At 40.7% G+C, this 18,342-nt stretch overlaps 1 protein-coding gene across 7 annotated transcripts in view; it reads left to right on the forward strand.

The window, feature by feature from the left end:
- Positions 1-18,342, forward strand: part of KMT5B (lysine methyltransferase 5B) — a 53,815-nt gene that overhangs the window by 13,848 nt on the left and 21,625 nt on the right. For 4 of the 7 annotated variants that reach the window (XM_070359723.1, XM_070359725.1, XM_070359724.1 and 1 more), the window contains exons 2-5: positions 6,215-6,450; positions 12,654-12,801; positions 16,122-16,190; positions 16,379-16,462. In XM_070359723.1, the coding sequence (XP_070215824.1) occupies positions 6,291-6,450; positions 12,654-12,801; positions 16,122-16,190; positions 16,379-16,462 (461 nt within the window). In that variant the 5' untranslated portion in view covers positions 6,215-6,290. The remainder of the gene's footprint in view (positions 1-6,214; positions 6,451-12,653; positions 12,802-16,121; positions 16,191-16,378; positions 16,463-18,342) is intronic. The other 3 variants (XM_070359728.1, XM_070359729.1, XM_070359727.1) reach the window with 2 other exon arrangements.

Below are 18,342 nucleotides of genomic sequence, written 5' to 3' on the forward strand. Positions count from 1 at the left end.
TTTAGTCCCTTCCTGATAACTAGTAAATCTGTTCATTTAAAAACTTAACAAAACAAAGATCCTGAGAAACTCTCAAAGCATGCTGGTCTCAAATTGACCTATCCCCACCCTCTGAATGTTACAGATATCTTTTCTGACAACTGAAATTTAGACTCTTTTTCTCTTATTTGAAGCAAATGAAAAGAACTTAGGACTCTCTTTACTCATGATTCCTTTCTGCCATCTAGTTCTTTCCCCATGAGCTCATGTTTCAAGACATTATGTCCATTTCAGAAGTTCTTTGTCCTTTCCAAGAGAGGCTCACAGCGGCCCAGACCCTCAGAGATCTGCCTGATGAGCCCCGCAGCCAGTGCCCAGCCGGGCCTCCTTCCTGAAACGCGGGGCCCTGATTTACTCTTGCTTCGCCTCCTTCCTCACTCTTTGCTCCTCCGGGTGTCCTCAGCTGCTGTTCCATCATCTGGAGTTCTATATACCTGGGCCCCCTTGGCCCTTGACATCTTTCCTCTATACTTCTCCCTGGGAGATTTCACTTGCTCCTGTGGTTTGACCTCTCACTAGTCCCCAGCTCCCAGGTGTGTACATCCAGCCTGGACCTGACCTCCAGGGCCTTGTGTCCGGCTGCCTAGACATCTCTGCTTGGTCTTTTTTTAACAGATCCCTCAAACACGACCAAACCAAACTCCTCCCCCCCGCCCCACCCCGGCCCCTACCAAAACCTGACCTTCCTGTGGTCCTAGTCACCTGTATAACTTCTGAGTCCCTTCTTCCATTTGCAAGCATATCTGAGACCTCTTTCTTCCGCACAGTGTTAGCAAATCCTGTTTGTCAGCAAAACCTTCTGAAAGGATCCCTGAACTCACACTCCTCCCCCGCTCTGCTACTGCGGGCCACCAGTATCCATCTCTCCTCTCATTTACTGCTGTGGTCTCTTAACTGCTTTTTCTCTAGTCCTCCCAAATTGTTAGTTGCTTAATTAGTGCTGCTCTTCCGAATGCATTCAAGCTCTTCTTCATAAGAGCAGCCAGCAGAGGCCTTTACCACTCAGCTCCCATCCCTACTGTTTTCTCACTGAGAGTTAATGCCTAGGTCTCAGCCAGGGTTTGGAGGCCCCCGTCAGTTGTTTTTTCTGGGACCCTCCCTGGCCTGCCTCCTGCCCTCTGACCCCCTCCTGTGCCGCAGGGCTCTGCTGGTCCTTCCTCCCCCAGCTTTGTACCTGCCCTTTGCCTGTGCTCGCTCTTCAGTGCTCCCGGTGCTTCTCCCTGCCCCGCCTGGGTTCCACCTAAAACACCCCCTGCCACTTAGAAATGGTTTTATTTTCTTCAAGATGCTGGCGTTTATTTGCTAATTTGTCATTTTCTGGAGCTTTCTTCATTAGAATTTAAGCACAGATGAGGGCAGAAGCCTTGTTTGCTGCATCCTCAGTGACTGGAGTGTAGTAGATGTAATAATTTTCATGAATTTTTAATTGGGAAATCAGAACAGAGAGTGATTTGTAAGTTGTTAGGCCATTTAAGGAATAGCCAGTAGTCCTTTCTTAAATTTTTTTTTCTGCCAATTTTGGGATGAATTTGAGGTGATTTTAACTTCTAAATACAGCTCAGATACTGTCAACCACGTCAAGACCATGGTAGTATTTCCATGTGAGCCTGCTGGGTTCCAGGCCAGAGAGACTGCACCCCTCCTCTGTTGGGAGGGGGAGCCACCCCGTGTCTTGAGCTCCTGTTTCTCCTATGAAAATACCTACCTGTGTTAGCTTTTCAAATTCCATCTCCACCTTTAATATGAAAGTGTTCTTCTAGCTCATCGTTTTGTGGGAATGATCATGCCAACAAGAGCAGATCCTGTACTCATGAGGGCAGAGCAGACGATGACCTGATGGTTAGTAGAGGCTATGTTTATTTTGAGCTAAGAAGTTATGCATAGCTCCCAATCTCTGCTAGCTTTACTAAAACTGCTTTCACAGAATATTCATTGTGAGCTGAAGTCTTTTGCTGTAATGATAGCTGTTGTTATCCAGACGAGTGGAGAGTATTGGCGCCTCTGCTAGAATATGGAATACACCCAGACATACGTGCAGTGTGTTCATTCTAGTGGAATTCAGCCACGTCTTCTGATTGACAGAGTGCTCGTTATGCTTTGGTTCCTTAAGTTCAAATAAAATAGTATCAGTTGACTGTAATATAATTGAGACACCCCGGGTTATGCATTTGCTCCTTTTTTTGGTCATTAACTTACATTTAATTGAAATTATGTGTAAGTTAGAGTGGATCTCAGTCTGTTCTCCATGAACTGAGTTAGCGTGTACTACTAAAATGATTTATTGGTGAACTTTCTGAATTCTTGGGAGAAATTGGGTTGACAGGTATAATTTCCTCAAATTAAAATTTTTATTCTTTAATTTTCCTTAAAAATTTGACATCTCTTCTTTGCCCTAGTAGATAAACAAGTAACTTAGAACAGGTTCAGACCCTGGAGTTGCATCAGAATCACCTGGAGGGCTGACTAAAGCACGGACTGCTGGGCGTTGTCCCAGGTTTTCTGCCTTTTTCCTCTGACTGGGAGCTTGGCTGGGGCTGAAGGGCTCTCTGGGGAGGTGATTTGCTCGCTCTTTTGTCTCTTGATTCTGTCTAAAGCCGCATTCCTCTTTTCCTTTTGTATCACTGAGGAGTATTAGGACTCCTAAAAGAGGCTTCAAAACACGTTCTCTCATCATTGTCTGTAGGTCGTGTGTTATCAGTATACGTAGACATCCTTGAGATGAACTTCCTTCTTAATGTTTTCTCTGGAGGTACAGAGTCGGGTGGACCCGAAAGCACTGTGGTAGGTGCATGGGTGGTTGCTGGTTGTGAGAGCTGTGCCGCCTGTGCCAGCCCTGCCCCGGCTGCCAGTGCCAGCACAGGCACCTTGAGGAAGAAGAGAACTGGAGGTCAGGTTATAATTTATAGTCCAGAAAATACGGATGCGGCAGCTCCTGTGAGGCAGTTTAGATCACATTCTGATTTATTTATTCTTTCATCAGTTGAGTGCCTTTGATCTACTTTGTGCTATGCTAAGGAAAAGAAAAGTAGGTTCTTGACCTCAGGAACTCTCAGTCCCTTGAGGAGGAAGACTGTTGTTGTTCATTCTCTGTCATGTCTGGCTCTTTGCAACCCCATGGACTGCAGCACGCCAGGCTTCCCTGTCCTTCACTATCTCCTGGAATTTGCTCAGATTAATGTCCATTGAGTCGGCAATGCCATCCAACCATCATCCTCTGTTGGCCCTTTCTCCCCCTGCCCTCAATCTTTCCCAGCATCAGAATCTTTTCCGATGAGTTGGCTCTTCGCATCAGGTGGTCTGAGTGTTGGAGCTTTAGCTTCAGCATCAGTCCCTCCAATGGATATTCAGGGTTGATTTCCTTTAGGCTTGACTGGTTTGATCTCCTTGCAGTCCAGGGGACTCTTAAGAGTCTTCTCCAGCACCACAATTCGAAAGCATCAGTTCTTCAGTGCTCAGCCTTCTTGATAGTTCACATTCGTGAACTCTCACATTTCTACATGACTAGTGGAAAAAGCATACTTTGACTATACAGACCTTTGTCAGCAAAGGTCTAATATGGTGTGTGGGTTTGTTGTAGCTTTTCTTCCCAGGAGCAAGCGTCTTTTATTTTCACAGCTGTAGTCACTGTCCTCAGTGATTTTGGATTCCAAGAAAATAAAATCTGTCGTTGCTTCCACTTGTTCCCCTTCTCTTTGCCATGAGGTGATATGACCGGATGCCATGATCTTAGTTTTTTGAATGTTGAGCTTTAGGCCTGTATTTTCACTCTCCTCTTTCACCCTCATCAAGAAGCTCTTTAATTCCTCTTTGCTTTCTGCCATTAGAGTGTTATCATCTGTGTGTATCTGAGATATTTGATATCAAATATTGTTGATATTTCTCCTGGCAGTCTTGATTCCAGCTTGTAATTCATCCAGCCCAGCATTTCGCACAGTGTACTCTGCATTGAAGTTAAATAAGCAGGGAGACCATGTTTAGCCTTGACATATTCCTTTCCCAGTTTTGAAACCAGTCCATCGTTCCATGTCTGGTTCTAATTATTGCTTCTTGACCTGCATACTGGTTTCTCAGGAAATAGGTAGGTAAGGTGGTCTGATATTCCCATTTTTTTAAGAATTTTCCAGTTTGTTGCAATCCATTCAGTCAGAGGCTTTAGGATGTCAGTGATGCAGAAGTAGATGTTTTTTGCAATTCCCTTGCTTTTTCTGTGATCCAGCGGATGTTGGCAATTTGATCTCTGTTTCTTCTTCCTTTTCTAAATCCAGCTTGTACATCTGGAAGTTCTTGGCTCGCTTACTGGTAAAGCCTAGCTTGAAGGGTTTTGAGCATTACCTTGCCAGCATGTGAGATGAGCATGATTTTAAGGTGGTTTGAACTTTCTGTGGCATTGCCTTTCTTTGGGATTGGAGTGAAAACTGACTTTTTCCAGTCCTGTGGTCACTGCTGAGTTTTCTAAATCTGCTGGCACATTGAGTACAGCTCTTTAACAGCATCATCTTTTAGGATTTGAAGTAACTCAGCTGGAATTCCATCATCTCCACTGGCTTTCGAGGTGGCAGACAGGCCTCCACTCTAAGGTGACGTAAGGGCTTTCACCCAGTTTTATAGTGGGGTGTCTACCTGGATTTGGGAATGAGGGTCAAGGAAGAGTTCCTGGAACGTGTAGGAATTAGACAAAAAGACCAATTGTCTAAGTGTAAATATAAGATATTCTATCGTTGCTAGGAGATACTGTTTTATTTAATAAAGTATATTAGTTCACAAACATTTAGCCTGTAACTGATGCCTCAGTATTTTACTTGCCGTTACCTATTTAAGCTGCGACATTTTTCTGGGTTTAGTGAAGCCCACAGGAAAAATCAAAAGATTGGTACAATAAGAGCTGTAGACTAACTGAATTTAAATAGTGAAGGAACTAAGAGAAAATACATCTTTGAGAACAATTTAAAAGTATTCTTGATATGGATCAGCTGGTTTTTACCTTCTTATAGCTAAGCATGTTGCTCTAACACACATTCTACCTCGCTGAATTCACACAGAATTCCTGTGATTTCAGAGAGACTGGAGGTCAAGTAAAAAGTAATATTTCGTATTTGTGTTGGGTATCAATAATTATCTCCGGCTCTGCATTTCTGGGAGTCGTTCAGCATAATTTATCGTGTACTTTTCTGTGTGTTTGGGGAAGGTGAGGGAAGATGCCCTTTGCTGCAGTGAGAGAGCCTTGGGCAGCAGCGCTGGGCTCCTCTCTGGACGCTGCTGCAGGCTGGCTGTGCTCGTTGGGTGTGCTGCCTCAGTTCCCTCTGCACGTTGAAAGAGTTGTGCTGAAATCCTAAAATTCCCTTAGCTCTGTTGTTGTACTTTCCTTTCCTTGAGCCTTTTTAGCCTGATTTATATTAAAGCGTCATTTGTAATGAGGTGGTGACGTGGACATCCTCTCATTTCACTACCAGCAAATGCCATCTATACTTTCTTTTCCAAAGGTCCTTACATGTGATAAGCATCGCTCACTGTCCTAGTCATTTTGCCCCTAAATTCAGCTAGTTAAAATTCAGATAGGGAAAAAAAAAAAATTCAGATAGGGAAACCACTGTACTAGCAAATATAATAATTTCAATTTTTGTTGCCAATGTAAAGAAAGCTAAGGCAGGTATTTCATAATGAGCAGTATTTTGATATTTGAATGTTGGTCTCTTAAATACCCTTAATGCTGATTTCAGACTAACAAAACTCTTGTGGAGAAAGCATAACTTAGATGCCTTTTCTTCAGCTCCTCAAGAAGAGAAGAAGCAATTTTTCTTTTAGTTTATTCACAGAGTTAATACAGTTTTCCAAAACTTGTAGTTTGAGCAAGCTGTTGCTATCTAGCTATACCTAGATATCACGGTAATAGAAAGCAAAAATGATTCTTATTGGTAACTGAGAGATACCTATTTATTGAACACTTACTAGTTACCGGTCGCTGTTAGCACAAGCAGTGAGCAGGGCGGAGCGAGTCTGGGGGCTCTGTAGGCCTCAGTGTGGGAGGGGGGCGGCCAGGACAGTCTGTGAAGAGTGAAAACACAAATTGTGCAATTACTTTTAATACTCTGAAAATTGCTCAGGGGTCTGGGTAGCATGGTCTTTTATGTATTTATCTCCCCATTTTATTCTGTTTTTCATGTTTTGTTTCTGTTAGGAGAGAACGTTGAAATTATTCTCTAAGCTATTTGAAGAGAGTGACTAAATGCACCTGGGTCAGGCTGTCTGTGGGTATGAAGTGGTTGGGAGAATCCAAGAACATGGTGGTGAATGGCAGGAGACATGGAGGCAAGTTGTCTAATGACCATCAGCAGAATCAATCAAAGTTACAGCACTCGGGAAAGGACAACGTGAAGGCTGGCAGAAACGCAGGCGAGAGGAGGTCGAGCAGATGTATGTACACGCTTCAACTGTCGCTCTCTCGATTGTGATTCGGGGCAGGCATTCTCCCCGGTTTGTCATGTGTGTTCTCTTCTCAGTTAACAGTATGGTTCTTTTACTCTTATTCTCATCAAACATTGTGTACAACTCAGTTCTTAATACAGTGTTTTTATATCCATAACTTTAAATTATATTTTGTAGAATTTATACCTGAATGGTTGCTTTGTTCTTTTAAAAATATTAAAGGACTGCTATTAAATTTCTTTTAAGTTTAAATTGTGTTTTTTTATGTTTGATGTAAATGTAAGTATGTATTTGAAAACTTGTAGAGTAATATGAATGATAAAGTCAGCCTTCATTTACATGTTAAGTGGAAGTTAAGGCAGCTTTTAAAATTGTCACCGTTTCTTCTATTTATTCAGAGTGAATAGTTTATCCTAACAGAAAAGGACTGTTGACAATGAATTACTTTTTTACCTCAATATCTTTTGGTTGATAATGAGGCTACATATTGAGAGTTCAAGAAAGTGTAGATTTGATCCATATTTCATAGCTCTTTTAAGAGTAGTAAATTGCCCCAGGATAAATGTAAACCTGTGAAGATGGACAGCATTACGTTGGATGTTATTGGGCAAGAATGGTGCAAAAAGAGTGTCAATGATGAGGAGATGCATCATCTTAGATAAAAGACTTTAGTGACTTCATCTAACACCAGACCCATAGAATACACGGAGCAAACACTCACAAAACTGAAGGAAGGAATAGACGATTCAGCAATAATGTGGGACTTCAGTTCCCCACTTTCAATAATGGATAGATAAGCAGAAGATGAAGGACAGAAGACTCAAACAGTACTCTAAACCAGCTATTCCTGACAGACCTCTGTAGAACACTCCACTTAACAGGAGCAGAACACACATTCTTTTCAAGTGCACATGAAGCATTCAGCATAGACCATAGACTAGGCCATACTTTAAGCCTCAGTAAATTAAAAGGATTGAAATCATACAATATATGTTCTGACCACAGTGGAGTAAGATTAGAAATGAATAACAGAGACTTGGGAAGTACACAAATATGTGGAAATTAACTCACTCCTAAATAACCAGTGGATTAGAGAAGAAATCAGAAGGGAAATAAGTAAATAGTTTGAAACGATTGAAAATGAAGATACAACATACCAAAAACTTACGGAATGCAGCTAAAGCAGTGCCTGGAGGGAAATTATAGTTGTGAACACCTGTATTTTAAAAAGAAGGAAGATTTCAATCGATAATCTAACCTTTTACCTTAAAACACCAGAAAAAGAGCAAAACTAAACCCTAAGCAGGAAGAAGGAAGGAAATAGAGTAGAAATTAACAAAATAGAAAACAGAGAAAATGGGCAAAGCTCAAGAAGTTCCTTCTTTGAAAAGAAGAATTGGCAAACCTTTAAGCAGGATTGATTAAGAAAAAGAGAAGACGAAGAATCAACAGCAGAAGGGACATTACTGTTGTTGTTCCGTTATTAAGTCACGTTCAGCTCTTTGCTACTCCATGGACTGTAGCACAGCAGCCTTCCCTGTCCTTCGGTGTCTCATGGATTTTGCTCAAACTCATGTCCATTGAGTCAGTGATGCCATCCAACCATCTCATCCTCTGCCACACTCTTCTCCTGCCCTCAACCTTTCCCAGGGTCAGGGTCTTTTCCAATGAGTCAGCTCTTTTCATCAAGTGGCCAAAGTATTGGAGCTTCAGCTTCAGCATCAATCCTTCCAATGAATATTCAGAGTTGATTTCCTTTAGAATTGACTGGTTTGCTCTCCCTACAGTCCAAGGGACTCTCAAGAGTCTTCTCTAACACAACAATTTGAAAGGAACAGTTCTTCTGGAGGCTGTGGGATTGAAGGACTTTAGAAAAATGTAAAGAATTATAACAGAATACTATGAACAGCTGTATACCAAGAACTAAAATAGCTTAGATTAAGTGCACAAATTTCTAGAAAGTAATAAATTACTGAAACTGAATTAGAAAGAAATTTATACAAAATCTGAATAAACCTATATAGCAAGTAAAGAAGATTGAATCAGTAAGTTTAAAATCAAAAATAGAAAACACTACCTACAAAGAAAAGGCCAGTATTATCCTTGTACCAAAGCCATCATAAGAAAAGGAGACCTACCGACCAGTATCTCTAATAAATGTGGATGCAGAAATCCTCAGTAAAATACTAGTCAACCAGATCCAGCAACAGATGAAAAGAATTCTGTAGCATGCCCAAGTGGGATTTATCCCAGGAATGCAAGGTTGGTTTAATGTCTGAGAATCAACTGATGTGATATCATATCAATAGAATCAAGGACAAAAACCGTACTATCATCCCAATAGATGCAGAAGAAGTGTTTGACAAAATCCAACATCCTTTCAGGATAAAAACTCTCAGCAAACTAGGAATAGAAAGGAATTCTTCAACCTGATAATGCTTAATGTCATGTATAATGGTGGATGGTTTCTCCTGAGATCAGGAACAAGACAGAAATTTATCCGTTCTCATCACTTCTGTTTAGCATTGTACTAGAAGTTCTGACTACAGCAGTTAAGCAAGAAAATGAACTTAAAGGCATCTAAATTGGAAAAGAAGTAAAACAATCTCTATTTGAAGATGACATGATTCTGTATATAGAAAGTCCTAAGGAATCCTCTAAAATATTAGAATAAATGAGTTCAGCAAAATTGCAGGATGCAAGTATACAAAAATCAATTGTATATCTATACACTTTCAATAAAGAATCCAAAAGTAAAAGTAACAGTTTCGTTTAGAATGGCATCAGAAAGAAAGAGCAATAAATTTAATATAAAGTGTAAAACTTACACTCTGACAACTATAAAACATTATTGAAAAGAAATTAAAGATCTAAATAAATGGAAAGACATCCCATATTCATTGATTAGATGACTTAATATTGTTAAGATGGTAATGATCTACAGATTGAATGTATGCTGTACTTAGTTGCTCAGTCATGTCCGACTCTTTTGTGTCCCCATGGACTGTAGCCCATCGGGCTCCTCTGTCCATGGGATTCTCCAGGCAAGAATACTGGAGTGGGTTTCCATGCCTTCCTCTAGGGGGTCTTCTCAACCCAGGGATTGAACCCAGGTCTTCTGTCTTCTGCATTGTAGGTGGATTCTTTACCATCTGATCCACCAGGGAAGCCCAAGAATACTGGAGTGGGTAGCCTATCCCTTCTCCAGGGGATCTTCCCAACTCAGAAATCGAACCAGAGTCTCCTGCATTACAGGCAGATTCTTTACCAGCTGAGCTACCAGGGAAGCCCCACAGATTGAATGTAATCTCTATCAAAACCTCAACTGGCTTCTCTGTAGAAATTGACAGGCTGATCCTAGAACTCTTAAGAAAATTCAAGGGACCTATAATAGCTTAAAGAGTCTTGAAAAAGACTCAAACTTGGAAGATTCATACCTTTCAGTTTCAGAGCTTGCTACAAAGCTGCAGTAATGAAGACAGTATTATACTAGCATGTGGATAGACATATATTCATGAAATAGATTTGAGAATCCACAGGAGACCCTCATGTTTGTAGTCAATTGATTTTTGACAAGTGAAAATGAAATTAAGTCAGGAAAGAATAGTCCTTTTAGCAGTTGGTTCTGGCCCAACTGTATACTCACATGCAAAAGAATGAAGTTAGACCGAACCTCAGACCATATGTGAAAAATTAACTTAAAATGGACCAAAGACCGAAATTAAATGCTTAAACTATAAAACCCCCAGAAGAAAACATATGGGTAAATTTTCATGACTTTGGATTAGGCGGTGGTTTCTTGGATATGACACTAAAAGCACAGGGATCAAAAGAAAAAGGATAACATGAAATTCACTGAAGTTGCAGACTTTAAGGAATACTATCAAGAACGTGGAAAGACATCTTACAGAATAGGAGAAAATGTTTTCAAATCACACATCTGATAAAGGACTAGCATCCAGAAGAAATCACTCCTGTGGGCTTCCCTGGTGGCTCGGTGGTAAAGAGTCCACCTGTCATTGCAGGAGGCCAGGTTGGATCCCTGGCCTGGGAAGTCTCCACAGGCCATGGGGCGGCAGCTACGGTGGTGTGCCACAGTACTGAGCCTGCGCTCAGGAGCCCAGGAACTGCAGCTCTCGAGCCCATGTGTGCGACTACCGAAGCCCGGGTGCTCCACAAGAGAAGCCGTCGCTGAGAAGCCCGCACCCTGCAGCTGGAGAAAAAGCTCACACAGCAACAGCGACCCAGCACAGCCAAATCAATTTTAAAAAGAATTCTTACAAGTAAATAATAAAAAACAATTTAAATTTTTAAATGGGCAAGGGATCTGAATAGACAGACATTTCTTCAAAGATATACAAATGGCCAATACATGAAAAGATATTCAAAATCATTAGTCATCAGGGATATTCAAATCAAAACCATAGGGTACCCCTTCACAATCAGCAGGATGTCTGAAATCAAAAGGACAAATAGTAACGAGTGCTGGTGATGGTGTGGTGAAGTTAGAGTCCTCATACACTGTTTTTGGGAACATAAAATGGTGCAGCCACTTGGAAAACAGTCTGGCAGTTTCTCAAAAGGTTCAGCATAGAGTTACCACATGACCCAGCAGTTTCCACTCCTGGATATGTACCTAAGAGAGTTGAAAAACATATGTACTCACAAAAACTTTACTTGAGTGTTCATGGAAACCTTATTCATCATAGCCAGAAATGGATACAGCCCCTGTGTTTCCATCAGCTGATGAATCAAAAACAAAATGTGATCTATTCATACAATGAAATATTCTTTGGCCTTAATAAGGAATGAAGTACTGATGCGTGGTACAACGTGGATGAGCCTTGGAAACATGCTAATTGAAAGAAGTCAGTCACAGAAAACCACGTCATATGATTCCATCTATGTGAAATTTTCAGAGCTAGGCAAATCCATACAAACGGTAGATTAGTGGTTGCCGGAGGCTGTGTGGGAGGGAAAAATGGACAGTAACTTCTAGTAGGTATGGAGTTTCTTTTAGGGGTGATGAAAATGTTCCAGAATTGTTTGTGGTGATGGTTATACAATTCTGTAAATATGTTTAAAACCATATTCTGAATTGTATACTGTAAATGGGTGACTTGTATGTGAATTAAATTTTAATAAAGCTGTTATAGAAAATATAACTTTGATAGTTGTACACATACCTACATGCAGAAGTTTGACTTGAAAACGAATACTGACCCTTTGCCAGGGACTTACATGTAAGTGTTTGTTTATTTACTTATTGGGAGAGTGGGTGACATGGTTAGATCTCTCGCTTTGTCTCTCATTCTTCCACCTTTTAATTTTGAGAGGCTTAAAGTTACACTGCTGGTATCCTCTGTAATTACATGTGCTGGCTCCATGGAGACTCAATGACATGTACGTCAAACTTAAATCAGCACTGATGAAGCTTCATCCGTACAAATTTAGTCTTCGTTTCCTCTCTTTACATTGTGTTTTTCTTACACAGTTAAACCCATTTACTTTAGTTACCTTTTTCAGTCACTTCCCTATTTTTATCCGTTCCTTCAAAATCTGTTTCAAACGGGTTAGTTAGAAATAGGCCTCTTAGTCTCTCTCTACCTCTCTCCCCTCTTCTGCTACCTAGCTCTGTAACCATAGGCAAGTTTCTTAACCTCTGGGCCTCAATTTCCCGCATAGTGGGGATGATAATCACACATCTGCCCAAAAGCAGAGAGCTGAAGGTGTAACACCTGGATGTTCCTTTTTGGCGCCTTTGAGATCTGCCCTTCTGGCACTGCTTGCAGAGGGGTCTCGTGCTCCTCTTGTTTCCTTCTCACCCCAGCCCCGTCTGCAGTGGCCCTTGATGCTGTCTTGCTACTCTGACGAACATCTGCCCGTCTCCTGTGTCAGCTCTTCCTTGGATGGGCAAGTAAGGCATCTCAGCCAGGGTATCACAGCTATCTAGACCCTGTTCTTGGGGAACTTGATAATATTATCTAACGAAAATGCTCTCAATAATTGAGTTAATTTACTGGATTTGGTTTTTCTATTTTTGCAAAGGGTACTCAGTTTTTAATTGGTAAAATTGAAGTAGCAGTTTTAATTCTTAATTACTAACTTGAATGGGCAGTGCAGCTGAAGGTTTTTAAGGTAGATTTAAGTAGTATTCAGTGCGAGTTACTTTCTCTCTTCTCTTCTCACAGGTAATGGGAACTCAGGCTTTGAAGGACAGAGTCGATATGTACCATCTTCTGGAATGTCTGCCAAGGAACTCTGTGAAAATGATGACCTAGCAACCAGTTTGGTTCTTGATCCCTATTTAGGTTTTCAAACACACAAAATGAATACTAGGTAATTTTAAGTCTTTATTCTGAGTGGAACAGATGATGTCGTTGAACTTGAGAAAATAGATGGTTAATTTTAAGTCAAAATTTAAAGTGACGTTAAAGGAAAGTTTTTGTTGCAGAAGAATTTTCCAAGTGTGAGCCAAGAAAAGCAACAAAAGCTTCCAAGAGCTGTGTGTTTTAATTCTGTGTTCTTATTTTATCTTGAGATGGTTCTATTAAAATATAAAGTTGGAGGCATATCTTTATATTCTGTTTTAGATTTGATGAGAATTATCTTAGCTGAAAGAAATAGCTTATATGCATCCTGTACAATCTTGAAAATGTGGATGATTTTTTTCCTACTTAAATTAGGTGGCATCAGTTTTTTTCATGATTTTATTACAAATTTTTCATCTTTTAAATAATTGCTACTATATATAGGGAATTTTACCATTATGTTTTATCTTTGAGACTCAGTCATTAGAAGTAAAGATGTGCTTATATTCAGTATGCAGATAAAAAATGTTAATAAATCTGTAACTGCTTTATTGAATATTGCATGCCACATATATAAAATACTACATAACTCTTTACATCTGTCACCCTTTAAATTTCTTTAATTGTCTTAAATATCACCTTGCTCCCAAAAAGACCCTTTGATAATTTCATAATTAACTGCTGCCAAGCACTGAAGTCAGACCTTTACAACTTTTTGTTGCCTCTTAATGTCCAGAGGGTTTTGAAATCTGGTGGAAAAGCAGGACAGTGGGGGTTCATTCAGAATGTGGAGCGAATTCTGGGCCTCTGTTCACTCTGGGCTGCGTCATACCAGTGCTGAGGCTTTGTAGCTGCCATGTCAGGCACGGCCCTGGAGGGACTGGATCACCAGGCGGATGGTCACCAGTAACTAGTTGGGGACAGGTGCTTAGAGGAAAGTCATGTGTTCATTTCTTCCTCTTTAATTCTGTCCCTTGTTAGAATTAAAACAAGATAATTCATTTATCAATTATATTCTAAATTCCCAAAGAAGTAATTCCAGTTAAAACATGCCTTTGGTATTTTCATGTAATTTCCTGCCATCATATATCTTTACTTACTAAAACGAAGTGAAATTTGGAATGAACTTGAGATTATTTAACTGGTTCCCTGCCGTCAGAGGGGCACATAGATATTCTAAAATCAGCAGGATTGGATGCCCTAGTGCCTGACTGAAATCTAGCTTGTATTATTCTGAGTCGGAATCACCTATTTCCCAGTGAACATAAGAGGCCAGGGCTCATTCTCCTACTATTAGAGTCCTAGTAGTATTTAACTCACTGGTTAGCCTGGAAGAAAAAGTGATACACTCACTGTTTGACCTAGTAGTCTAGTGGCATTCAGAATATTACCTCAAAGGCCTGTAATTATGGCCTGGAGTCATCAAGAAACAGATTATGTTTATTATGCCTTGTATCCTGAAATATGGAAGCATATAAACCACTTTTAGAAAGTTTTCCATCAGAATTACAACAAAAGTTTTAATGGCTTGGGAAAGAACTCCACGTATTCTGAAGCCCTCATGCTTTGACTGTCCCTGAGGCTGAAGAGTTACCTGTTACTGGTTTCTGTAACAGTAAATAACTCATGTTTTCTGTAAAAGTCCTCCTGGAGAGCTGCTGCTTATAATCAGCTTACATATGAGTCACTTGGGAACCTTGATAAGGTACAGGTTCTGATTCAGTAGCTTTGAGGTGGGGCCTGAGAGTCTCCGTTTGTCACAAACTCCCAGTTACACTTGGGAAGCAAAGTCCCAAACCATCGAGCCTGCTGAGCCTTGTCGCCATGTGGTAAGTGGGTAGAAGCTCCCTTATCAGTAGTTCTGGGACTCATTTTAAGACATGTAGTCCTAAAATGTAGAGTTTAGGATTACCACACAGATATTATTATTAAAACTTTAAATCTTACTATACCCAAGTACCCCAGGTTCATATTTTCCAGTGCTTCATTTGGTTCTACTCAAACAGCTCCTAAAATAGCCACTGATGCTGCAGCTAGTGCTGCTGCCCCCGGTTAGACTCCGTTGGCCTAGTGACAGGGTCACTGCTTGCAGTGCGGTGAGCGGTCAGTGCCGCTGCGGCAGGCACGGCGTGCTGCCGCCTCAGTAGAGGCCTTCATTCATCCTTGGTGGGTCTGTTTGAAAATAAAGCTGTCACTTATAGTTCTTTATCTTCTGAGTGAGAATTTGCCAGAATGCCACTTAAACGATTTTCAAAGTTATTTTATAGACAGTAAGGAAACTTTGCAGTGTTCTCTTTGAATAGTCATACATACTTTTGAAATTATTATTTTTTTGTGGACTTCTCTTTCTTTGGGGTGCAAAGAAGTGACTGGAGGATGTGATTGGAACTGGATTTTAACTCTCCAGGTTATCTTGTTACTTATAATAAGTGGCTTCTTTGTTCTCATGTTTATTGATCTGTGATTTGATCTTAGTTTTTCTTTTTTTTTATGCCCTCTTCTTCTCTTCTACTTACTTCAGTTGTACCTTCAGGGATACTGTTCAGAAACAGTGGATGTTTAATTATTTGAGATATTCCCAAACTGGATATGTTATGAATTGGTTATATTTTAACCTTAGCATATCCCTGTATTTACTAACAAGGCAATCAGAATTGTGGCATGAATGCCTAGAAATGGCATAAGCAAAATAGTAATTTCAATTTGTCAGGAAATGTTTTGATTTAGTTGATTTTTGTCAGTTATAAAACTTAAATTCATCCTTTTAACCAGAAAATAGAGTTGTTAGTAATACCTCTATAATGATTTTTAAAAAGCTAGTGGAGAGATGAAGGTCGTGAAACAGAAATAGGTGTTGTCAGTGATGCCCCATTTTTCAGGCCATGTGACCAGTGATTTCACAGTATCCTGAGGAGCTGGGGGGACATCACACTGTGCAGAAATGGGAAGAGTCCTCTCAGGGCACAGACTTCCGCCTGTGCAGTCCTCACTTACCTAATTCCACTACACTAACCATCTAATTTTTTTTTCATTACTTATATATTTGATATCCACTGTTTTATCATTTGTATTCACTGTTGAATGTGAACTTATAAATCACTTTAAATGTCACTTTAATATCAAGTGTTTGACTGGAAAGCATAAAGAAAGTTTTGAACTTTTAACTTAGTATAATCAAGGATAAAATGTTTTGTGGGAAGGAAAGAATTTTAGCTTCCTGGCCTTTTTTATCATTTTGAGCCAACCTGTGGCTTCTTAAAGTTGTTAGATATCACAGCATGTTAGGGATTTCTGATACATCTAATATTGTATAGTTTTTTATTGTTGTTTTTTTTTGCATTTATATAGCGCCTTTCCTCCGAGGAGCTCAAGGCATTTTTCAAAATCTGACAGTTTTTCTCACAACAACCCTGTAAGGTAGGTAGAGAGCATTACAAACAGTAATAAGATACAAACTAACTTGTTTGAGCCATTACAATGTTCTTCTATGTTAAGTAATTGGAGGTGTCAGTGTAAACAAGATTTGTAGAACATTTTGCAAACCTTTTGAAGATTTGGTCTTTAGTATTAGCTATATTTAAAAAACCACTTGTACTCCATAACAGGGTAATTTTAAGAGAAATCATTCATCCAAAGATCAGGCGGCACTGCATGGGATTAGCTGAGCACTGGTTGCAGGACTCAGCCAGGTATGTTTCCGGTTGTTGTTTACTTTCAGGTCAAGAAGGAGCGAAGAGCTGTCCTGGCGGAACCTCCGCCCCCCAGCGTCTCGGAATGTCAGCTTGCAGTTAAACTTTGTTGAGAGGGGGAATGTGTTCACGATGTTGCCTCACGGTTTTATTTCATATCTTAAATATTTGAGCATGTCTCTCTCTCTCCCTCCCCCTCGCTCCCTTTTTCTGTCCCCTCCTCTTTCCCCTCCCTCCAGTCGGCTCTTGGTTTACATGCTCATGGAGGGGCACAGTAGTGCAGCTAATGCACACCTGCAGCTTTTCTTCATGGCCACAGTGGTCTCTTGGGTTTGGAAACAGAAAAACCAAATAGCAAGAAAACCTGGGAAGTCAGTCTCTGGAAAGAGTGGGGAACAGGTGTGTGGGAGTGTGAATTCATATGTTTTTTTCCCTGCCCCTTTTAATAGTAAATAATTGTAAATGCCGTATTTTTAAATTTCCTGTACCGGCCATGGGATCAGAGAAGTGTGGGAAGAGAAAAATAAATGTTTGGTTTATTTAAAGTTGCAAATGACCTGTTAAGAGGGAGGAGGGGCGTGTTGATTTGGAAATGCCAAAGGCCTGTTTCTCTTGCCTGCCCCGCCACCCCATACGCAGTTTGTTTGCACTCCTCTGGCTGTGCTGTCAGGGCACCAGGCAGGCCGGCTCAGGTGGGGCTTGGTGCTGGTGCTCAGCTGTAAGTCAGATCCCGTTCTCATGCTCAAGGGACACAAGAGGGCGCTCAGGCTTCAGATGAGAGCAGGGCCAAGACCGCCTTGGGTAACAGTCCCCTCCTTCCAGCAGCTGGCCCTCATTGGGCCTTATTTTTCTCATTTATGGAGCCAGACATAATTTTTTAAATCATCTGAATTTTCTTCTACCTTTAGGAGCCAGTTTGTATGGGAGATTTAGCGTGACTGTATTAAGGAGAAGACAGAGCATATTTTTCTATTCAATAATAGAAAGTTAATTTTTTCCAAGATCCCCCATGCCTTTTGCTCTGGACCTGATAGTTGTAACAGCCTTGTTATTAAATAATTTTTATTCCTCACAGTTTTTAGTATAATGGGATTTGACTTGAACTGTCAGCCAGGTGATTTTCATGTTCTATCTGGTTATTGAAAACAGCTGTCTCTTCCCCTTCCTGTCTGCACCCAGTACTGTTTTCTTCCTCCTTTTCATCACTGTCATTTCATGCCTATAGCAGCCAAATATGACAGTAAGTTTGGACTGCAAATTACATTTTAAGTAAAATGGAGATTCTTGTCCAGTGGGCAGCAAGGGGATAGTTAGGGGGTTTGTTTGTGTTTGAGGCAGTAGAAGTCAGGAAAGCGGAAAAGAAAGTCACAGGTTGTGTGGAAGGTACAATATATTAGTAACTCAAGAGGTGGTGGTTGTGTGTTGGTTTTAGCGTATTGTCTGGCATCGTGTTGTTTTTGTTGTTTAGTTGCCCAGTTGTGCCCAACTCTTTGTGACCCCATGGACTGCAGCACGCCGGTGCTCGCTGTCCCTCACCATCTCCTGAAGTTTGCCCAAGTTCATGTCCATTGCGTTGGTAATGCCATCCAGCCATCTCATCCTCTGATGCCCTTTTCTCCTCTGCCCTCAATCTTTCCCAGCATCAGGGACTTTTCCAGTGGGTCAGCTGTTCTCATCAGATGACCAAAATGCTGGAGTTTCAGCTTCAGCATCAGTCCTTCCAATAAGCATTCAGGGTTTCCATCACAAGCAAAGAGTAAACCAAAGGGTAGCTGAAAGGTGTCTTCAGATAGCAGGTTTCAGAACGTGGAGAGCGCACATGAAGCCTGTCAGGAGTTGCTGGTGTCTGTTCCAGGTCTGTGACTTATTTTTTGTCATGT

Source organism: Bos mutus, chromosome 22, assembly GCF_027580195.1.
Source record: "Bos mutus isolate GX-2022 chromosome 22, NWIPB_WYAK_1.1, whole genome shotgun sequence".
NCBI classification, from domain to species: domain Eukaryota; kingdom Metazoa; phylum Chordata; class Mammalia; order Artiodactyla; family Bovidae; genus Bos; species Bos mutus.